At 41.0% G+C, this 8,970-nt stretch overlaps 2 protein-coding genes across 2 annotated transcripts; both read right to left on the minus strand.

Moving 5' to 3' along the window:
- Positions 1 to 3,399: 3,399 nt before the first annotated feature.
- LOC131281631 (angiopoietin-1-like) lies at positions 3,400 to 5,903 on the minus strand. The gene is made up of 4 exons (XM_058310978.1): positions 5,802 to 5,903; positions 5,625 to 5,726; positions 4,961 to 5,535; positions 3,400 to 3,439 (listed from the first exon to the last, which is right to left on the minus strand). Exons 1-4 carry the CDS (start codon positions 5,901 to 5,903, stop codon positions 3,400 to 3,402), a joined length of 819 nt encoding a protein of 272 aa, XP_058166961.1.
- Positions 5,904 to 6,739: 836 nt separating this feature from the next.
- LOC131281663 (fibrinogen-like protein A) lies at positions 6,740 to 8,035 on the minus strand. The gene is made up of 3 exons (XM_058311013.1): positions 7,928 to 8,035; positions 7,667 to 7,789; positions 6,740 to 7,591 (listed from the first exon to the last, which is right to left on the minus strand). Exons 1-3 carry the CDS (start codon positions 8,033 to 8,035, stop codon positions 6,740 to 6,742), a joined length of 1,083 nt encoding a protein of 360 aa, XP_058166996.1.
- Positions 8,036 to 8,970: the final 935 nt, after the last annotated feature.

Below are 8,970 nucleotides of genomic sequence, written 5' to 3' on the forward strand. Positions count from 1 at the left end.
TATTACACTTCAACTATTTTCATTTTATAGTATGGTTTTTTTTTATTTTCAACAACATTACACTTTTTTTATACACTACAGAATGTTTTGTTTATCATCAAATGAGCAGGAGACAGGATCAATGAACGCAATTTTATTTTCAAACATCAAATCATAACGATACGTCTACTAATGAAAACTAGTTCGAACAATCCGCATCTAGATGTGGATTGGTATTACGCAAACGCAATTCGAGATGCACTTATTAGAAAACTGCAAATGCACCTCAGCCCGGGGGATGATTTTACGCCCCTCTCTCCCCTGTATCCCCGCGGAGCCACCGAGGATCGAAATTATGAGACATCTGCGATCTGCGAGCCCACCGTTCGTTCGTTCTGTTCGATCCGCAAATGGATTGCGCAATTCCGCGACCTTTGAACGGTCCCCAGCCTGGTGGCTAGACTATTTGCACCGCTTTTTACTCTTTTTTTCTTGATAGTTCCCTGGGCTCCATCGCGCGCTCGTTACTTTTCACGTTCGCTGCTATATTTAGCGCCCCGGTGGAAAACTCGTTTTTGTTTTTATTGAGCCCCTTCTGGGGCGCTCTTTGTTGTGCTCTGTGTTTCCCACTCCTGAGTTGTATCTTTTTAATTTTCTGTTCGCTGTGCACGACCAGATCCCACTGCACCCGATGCAGCTGCACCGTGGACGGCATGGGCCGGCAACCGTGGCCACGGGTTGACTTCGTGCGAGCCGCGATTCTGGGCTGCGTGATATATTCCTTCCTGACCTTTTTTCACAGCGCCATGTTCTCCACTCGCCGTCTGGCTTCCCACGCCATCTGCAGTGTTTTGTGCAGAAAAAAAGGTAAGGCCACCACCATCTGAAACCTACCGAGCTGCTCCACTAAGCTAGAAATCCCGCGATAGATTGTACACCAAAACGGTCGCGGAGGAATAAACCGACAGGTCTTATGGTCGCGTGGATGAGATTTAAGCCGCTCGAAAGAACCGCTGGAAGCTTGCTGATTTGTAAATTAAATTTAAAGAGCAAAGGGCAAACTATACATTAATCATAGAAAGTTTTTTTTTTATATCATAACTGTAGTATCATTTCAATTGAAACCGCGTATTACTTTACCAACACCCCAATGTGATCTTCCTATGTATTACTCTCTTATAACAAATTCTAGATTCTTTTACAACGAAAGTCGGATTAATTAAATAAAATAAAGCATTAATTCACAGACAGTTTCAATACATCCCATCGTACCAGCAGACCCGTAACTTTAATATGTTAAAACAATCAAAACTAAATGCTTATGTAAATCCTTTTATACTATTACAACTTCATCGTATATTGACAAATAAAAATATAATATTGAAACCGTTAAAAAATACCTTGTGCTAGCACTCACGTAAATCTAATGAAAAACAACAAAGTTGCTTCTGAAAAGCACAAAGAAGTAGTGCACAATTTAAACTTTCAACAAGACGATGGAAAACCCCACCACAAACGTGCACCTTGAAGAAGTCCTGGTTTGTTTTAGTTTTGCATCTGATTCGGCGGGTGCACGTTGGTAGGTTTTGTTTCGTACTTCCACAGTACCTATTTTGCCTCGCGTGCAGATGACTAAATATAGGTAAACATTGGGCTTTATCTCCTGCAAACGGCCGGGACAACGTAACAGCTCAGGCCGTTCGATGTTGTTTGTTGTCGTTTCTTGGTCGGTGCTTCGTGGCGAAGAAAATATATAAAACAAACCAATCCCAAACCCAACACGACTTAACCATTACCAAACATAGCCCGAGAAGCTAAAGGCCGTCCGTGCGGTGCAGCATTCGCTTCCACTGTTTATGCACCGATGTTCGATTGTGTGCCATGTTATACATAGATTTTTTTTTCTTTTATGTTACCCCTACCCACTGCCACCGACCGCCTTGTTTCGCTCTATAGGCTTTGTTTTATGACTACGTTGACTTCACACTTCTTAACCGCTGGTGGGAGTGAGCCCCTACTAAGCCTATGCAGTGAGCATAAGCACAACCGGAAAGGCAACACGATGGTGGAATATCGGTGCAACAACCAACGCTAAACAGCAGTTCTGTTGCTTTTCTACTGCTACTACCACTACCAATACCACTACCTAGTACCCATGACTATGCTACCAGAACAACCACATCTGTTGCTGCATGCTGCTTGCTGCGAGCTGGAGCTGAGTCTGAAATGAATTCAAGGGCAAACCGGGTAGACCTCGCACTGCAGGCCTTTAAACTGGCGAGCAGAACTATCTGTTCGGTGGGCTGGAAGATTTCACTTCCAACCCCTCGCCCGGGCGGCGGTGCAAAACCGTGACTTCTCGAAACCACCGATGTGTGCCGAGCAAGTAATGAACTTTCGAGCCCCGGGAATAGATTGCCGACCGGCCAGGAACGGCACCAGCGTCGTACGTGCGGAAAGAAAACTGCAGGAAAATCAGGCCCTGCACGCCCGGATCCGGACTTGGTTTTATGGATTTTTAGCTTTCCGTCGTCCTCGCCCCGCGTTCCGTACGCTCCTTTCCACACCGACAGGCGTTATGCGGCACGATGATTTTCTGCTCCGGAAACGGCATTTCAGGCTTCACTGCGGAATCGGAAGCCATTGGGAAACTGGGAAAAATCTCGTCCAGCTTGAAAGTATGTATAGTACTATCAAAACTAGATGCATGAAATAGCTCACACTGTTTCGTTGACTGTCGTTGATTTATTCACTATCGTTGAAATTCAGGCATAACATTATATACTTATTCATAAATTTGAAACTACATTTTAATCAGTTAATTTACTAATTCTTATTCAAAATTAAAGAGGTCTGGCTTTTTTCAATTCATTAAAACATTATAACGATTAATTTAATAAGCCTCGGATGCAAGCTCCGAACATAAAACTTCCGAGAATTCTAAACATAAAGTTCTATCATGTTGTAAGCGTTGAATAGCCGTCAAATGAATTAATAAACAAATGAAACTATAATCAAATTAGCTCTGTATTTTTATTCGAAATGATGAAAATCGAGTTTGATAAAAAACTGTGAAATTTGAGAAAGATTTCGAAGGTAAAAAATAAATTTAAATTTAAATTTAAATTTTTCTTCTCAATAATTCGTTATTGTATCATTTGGTACAACATTTTTAGGCACAAAACAAATTGATTTAATCATGCATATAACCTGGCCACATTCTTGGCACTTTCTACCACAACATCGATTGTCAGACGGTCGACGTTCTGACGTTTGCCTGCCCGCGATGTTTGTTGATCCAGTTGTAACTGGCCAGGCCTCGAACTTCATCGGCTCGTTCGTGTTGATGATAATGATGATGTTGCTAATGATGAGCACGATGACGGCGGCGTCAGGTAAGTGCAGGCAATTACATAACATCTAATAGTCATCGCCGATGCCGTTGCCGGACTCGTCAGTCCTGCCGAGAAGCGGAGGAGATGGCGCAAAGCTCAATACGCTGACACCGGGGTGCATCGAGTTGCATCTCGTTGGCGGTCAATGGAACTTGCGGCCAAGCGACACGATCCATGCTCCACACAAACGCACACACACACACTCACGGGCCGTTGCTCAATTGCCCCATCTGGTCGATATTGCTCGCGTTTGCTTTCGTCTCGATCGCCGTTTGCCTCGGCGTTAATGCAACCCGCACCGTGTCCACCGCCAGGACGATTACCTCTTGGGGGCGTGATGATGGTAGGAAAATAAAATCTCACCAGCCGTAAGCAACTGCGACGCCTTCCACCGTCCGTGTCAAACCGAAGAGCGAGCAAAGCGAATCGATGCATCATTGAAATGTCATTGATTACGCGGCGAAAAATTGCAGATGATCGCGATCGTGGCATGCGGCCGGGGCGAGGGCTCAGCCATCGAGGTCTCGCCGTTGATCACCAACCAGTCCTAGAGCCGTCGCCGGGAAAGTCGTGCAGAGATGCCAAAGATGCCGAGCGAACAAACGACTGCAATCCTGCGAGTGCCGTGTTTGATGTGACGACTGACAACGGGGGAGACAGAAATGGCACAGGTCCCGTTTAGGGCATTGCTACGAAAATTGCCCATCGAGCAAGAAGATAATGGCTGGGGACAAATGGAGTCATCGGCGAATGCCAACGGGGCCAACAGTATTCTATCTATTTCAATTTGATTTACTCTACGACAACTCTTGCTTGGCTGTGTATAATGCAATCAGGGAATTAGTGTTTTGTTCTTGAGGGCAATGAAGAGCAAATTACATCCTACCTAATAAAAAATAGATTTAAAGTTAAAAAAATTCGTTGAATTTCATTGCACACGATAGGTATACTTATGAAAAAGGTACAAAACAACATCGATGGGAGAATTCGACACTCCTATAACTGTATGAGCATCATATGAATATCACAATCGGCAAATTATTTTTCTAGTTAAAAGAAGAATTAACAATATACTATAAATTGAAATAATTAGTAATAAAACCGGAACATAGTTGCAAATAATCATGACTTTAATATGTAATGCACTTACACTCACTATCAAAACGAATGATAAAAAACGACTGAGGATCGTTTGGCTCGGAACGGGAAGAAAAAATAATGGAATCTAAGTTGAACTTGATCATATATTTTTATTTAAAATCATTTTTTGCATGCTAACAATGATTAGGACATTAATTGACAAATTGTGACAATATTAATTGGTGATATCGCGGATCATCATTCGTGAGTAAGACATACTACGAAAGCCGCCTTTGAAATGCTCCCACATCATCGCACTTTCTTTAGTTGTGTTGTTATAACGTCCGTTTAAATTGGAATAGCTGCCCCATTTGCACCACCACGGTCCGTGTCGAATTTCAGCACAATTAAGATATGATTCATCATTGTCCCGATCGAACGTGCTAAACTTTCGATCCCTGAAGCCGTGCATCGAATCTCCTGCTGTCCCTGAGTAGTTTCCTAACTTCGTCAACTTGAACTGCTCGGATTCGCTCCCGACCTCAAATTCTCCGTACTTAGCGTATCCGTAGTTTCCATCGAAATCTTTCATTTCCACCAGTAGTTCATGCGGTCGGTTTTTAGTTATTTGATGCACATATTCCAGCCCGAGCCAGAATTCGCCATCAACATTCCCGAACCCATTGCGGCACTCCGTCCAGTTCCGATAAAAATCGACTGAACCGTCAAATCTATGCTGGATCACAATCCAGCTGCCGTTGAACTTATTTTGCTCACAAAATACTTCAAATGGTTTCGAGTTTTTCCACAAACGGAACAGATGAGTTCCAGATTCTCCAGTAACTTGACGACATGAACGGATAGGGGCTATTAAGTGGTCTTCCAATGTCTTACTGCGTGTTTCTGCATTGGTAGTTAAATTATGTATCGAATTCGTTAGCATATCAAGAATTTCCTTATTTTCTCTCAGTTTTTTGAGCTCCATTTGCGACGCTTTCTGAATGCGGTCCATCTTGGGCATCATATGATTCTTCACTTCCTCCAATTTGGTTCCTGTATTCTCTTCGGATGCCTGCACACTCTGCAAAAGAGCCAATCATTGATTACACCAAATTCAACTGATATAATCTTTAAGATTCCAATACCAACGCCTATTGCACGCTTCCTTACCTTTTTCAAAGAGTCTTCCATTGCTTGCATTTTGGCCTCGATCTTTTCGTTAATAATATTTTCGAGTTTGTTTAGCTTCTCCTGTAGACGATGCTCTGTTTCCTACAAAAAGATTTTTTAGACGATATTTTTCTTCTTTATCATCGTGTTTTCACTTAACTTGTGGTGGGGATTTACCTTCAGCGAGCTCTTCATAGTTTGCTCCAGCCCTTGCAGTTTGTCCTTTATGTAATCAATGTTATTCATAAGAGTCTGTAGTTCGAAACTATTGATCGCCATTGTAATCCGGGCTGATAAAACTACACTAAAACATAGCACCAATATATGACTACAATTATTCATTACTTTCGTATTGCTGTAATAAAAAGCTCTTCAACCCACAATCAGAACGACAGATGGAACACGACTGAGGATCGTCCGAATACGTTTGACTCGAAAAAGCAAAAAATAACAGGGAACCAATTCTGATAATGTGTTCTGAGCGATAACGCGTGCACAATCATCACCAACACTAAGTCAACCGCGAACATATTTTGGCAAAAACATACTCTTATTGGGTGACCTTCATGTTACACATCAGCTCGTACCACAAACTGAGTCGAGAACGTGAACTGATTATGTTATCTCGGGCGGTGGTTCCCGGCTTTGGTTTCTGTCTCGTCAAACGCTCTTGTCGGAGTAGTTTTCATGAAAAGATTATGTGTTGTGACAAATTGTCCTAAAACTAATATTTAGTATCAAGTACTTTTTCCATTACTATTTATTCAACGGACGGACTAAAGTCGTTTTGTTCATAAGATACCTAAGATACGAAGATAGATGTCATTTCTGAAAAGCAAACTTTCTTTCCAAATTACTTCAACCATTTTATTTGGCTGAATATATTTCACCATTATTTCTTTCGTTTTTGTTGTTGTTTTTTTCTCTTTGAATCAAAATGAACATTTTACAATAAAATGATCTTTTTTTATTCAAAAGCAATTGCTTTATATAGTAACACTTATATCAAATCTTCTGTTATTACTTTAATTTGGTAGAGATGAAGGGACAGAGGGAGCAAATAAACTGCAGCTAATAAACATTTTCACTGATTAATTGATTGCTTTATACTTCCGTTAATTAATGATATTGCGGATCATCATTCGCGAGTAAGACAATCCAGGATTGTCGTTTTTGAAATGATGCCACACCATCGCACTCGCATCACCTGTTGTGTTCTGATAACGTCCATTCAAATTGGAATGGTGGCAGTGATCGTACCACCAGGCTCCGTGCCCAACCATGGCACAATTATTGCTATTCCATTCGTCATTATCGCGATCAAATGTGGTAAACTTTTTATTCTTGTGGTACTCCATCGAATCTCCTGCTGTCCCTGAGTATGTCCCTAACTTCTTCAACACATACAACTCCGATTCGTCCCCTATCTCAAACCCGTCGTACTTAGCGTATCCGTAGTTTCCATGAAAATCTTTCACCTCCACCAACAATTCATGCGGTCGGTTTTTAGTAATTTGATGCACGTATTCCAGCCCGAGCCAGAATTCGCCATCAACATTCCCGAATCCATTGCGGTACTGCGCCCAATTTCGATAAAAGTCGACTGAACCGTCATACCTATGCTGGATTACAATCCAGCCGCCTTTGAACTTATTTTGTTCGCAAAAGACCTCGAATTGTTTCGATTTTTTCCACAAACGGAAAAGATACGTTCCAGATTCTCCGGTAACTTGACGACATGATCGGACAGGATCTATTAAGTGGTCTTCCAATGTCTTACTGCGTGTTTCTGCATTGGTAGTTAAATTATGTATCGAACTCGTTAGCAAATTAATAATTTCCTTATTTTCTCCTAGTTTCTTAAACTCAGTTAGCGATGTTTCCTGAATGCGTTCCACCTTGGGTACCAAACGATTCTTCAATTCCTCTATTTTTTTCCGTGTATTGTGTGCGGCTGTCTTCACACTCTAGAAAATAAGAAAACATGAATTATACCAAATTCGACCTGTATGAACACCAACACTTATTGTAGGCTTCCTTACCTTTTTCAAAGATTCTCCAATTACGTGCATTTTTGCTTCAAATTTTGTATCCACCATGTCGATCTTTTCGTTAATATTACTTTCATGTTTGGTAAGCTTCTTCTGCAGACGTTGTTCCATTTCCTACAAAGAGTTATAATATGTGTACATTATTTTTAGTAATTCACTTATCTTGTGTAGAGGATTCAAATATATCACCGCAATGGTAGGTTTCATATTTTTCTACACTTTATGCGGAGTGTCAAAAACTGCAAAACTTACATTCATTGCCATTTGCAAGGTGTTTTCCATCTCCTCTATTCTTTTCTCGAACTTCCGTTTCTCGATGGTTGTCTTCATAGTTTGCTCAATCTCCTGCAGTTTGTCCATCAAGAGATCGATGTTACTTGTGAGTTTCTGTAATTCATAACTATTCACCGCCATGGCGAGCCGGGTTGACAAAACAACACCAAAACATAGCACCAGAACATAGTTGCAAATAGTCATGGCTTCAAAAATAGTGTAATGCACCTACAAGTACAATCCGTACAAATGATGAAAACCAACTGAGGCTCGTTTGGCATGGAGCTGAATGAAAAAACTAGAACCGAATGCTGGATTTGCGATCCAAACGATAAGGCAATATTATCATGAACTGTGGGCCAAAAATATCCGTGACCACGTTATGCTTACACCATACAGGGTGACCAAGGAGAGTTATTATTGTTTCACAAATGAGATAATTTTAGTGTCATCGATTGACGATGGCGATTTATCTTTGATTTATTTAAACATTAATGAAGTCTCGATATTCTCCTCATTCAAATTCCACTAATTTCAAAAGGATCATGAATTTGATTTCATTCAAGGCGACTGTTTCTTAACATGTATGTGTGTTTTTTTTTTTATTTCAAACTTAAACATAACCTTAAACAAAATCCTTCTCATCCTATGATTTCCATCAGTTGAATAAAGTATTGCCTAAACCTTAAAAAATTAACAAGAATCACCCTGTTTAACATTCATTAATCGTACCATGTGCTGAGTCCAGCGTAAAAACTGATTATGTTGAACGTTATCACGAACGGTTCTACCCAGGCCAACTGACTCAACGAACAACCATGTGTGTACCGGACGATGTTTTTTCTTTCTTTCCTCTTTGATTCAGGAAAGGCATTTGAACGACCGCCACATTCCGCCCCAGATGATAATGGACAAAGGAACACTCGCGAACCTGCGTGTGCTGTCGGAGAAAACTTCATGTGACTTCATAAAACGAATAAATTCTAGGAAAAAAAAGGATTTGATTATTGACCAATGTGTAG

The sequence above is a fragment of the Anopheles ziemanni genome, chromosome 2, assembly GCF_943734765.1.
Source record: "Anopheles ziemanni chromosome 2, idAnoZiCoDA_A2_x.2, whole genome shotgun sequence".
NCBI classification, from domain to species: domain Eukaryota; kingdom Metazoa; phylum Arthropoda; class Insecta; order Diptera; family Culicidae; genus Anopheles; species Anopheles ziemanni.

What these genes read in the sequence shown, in the direction of transcription:
- LOC131281663 (XM_058311013.1), bottom strand. Translation starts at nt 8,035, where the DNA reads ATGGACAAACTGCAGGAGATTGAGCAAACTATGAAGACAACCATCGAG. An exon ending in CCTTGCAAATGGCAATGAAT is followed by an intron (nt 7,790 to 7,927) that starts GTAAGTTTTGCA and finishes AACTCTTTGTAG; the next exon opens with GAAATGGAACAACGTCTGCA. An exon ending in TTGGAGAATCTTTGAAAAAG is followed by an intron (nt 7,592 to 7,666) that starts GTAAGGAAGCCT and finishes CTTATTTTCTAG; the next exon opens with AGTGTGAAGACAGCCGCACA.
- LOC131281631 (XM_058310978.1), bottom strand. Translation starts at nt 5,903, where the DNA reads ATGGCGATCAATAGTTTCGAACTACAGACTCTTATGAATAACATTGAT. An exon ending in TGGAAGACTCTTTGAAAAAG is followed by an intron (nt 5,536 to 5,624) that starts GTAAGGAAGCGT and finishes GCTCTTTTGCAG; the next exon opens with AGTGTGCAGGCATCCGAAGA. An exon ending in GAGCAGTTCAAGTTGACGAA is followed by an intron (nt 3,440 to 4,960) that starts GTTAGGAAACTA and finishes GCTTCTCGGCAG; the next exon opens with GACTGACGAGTCCGGCAACG.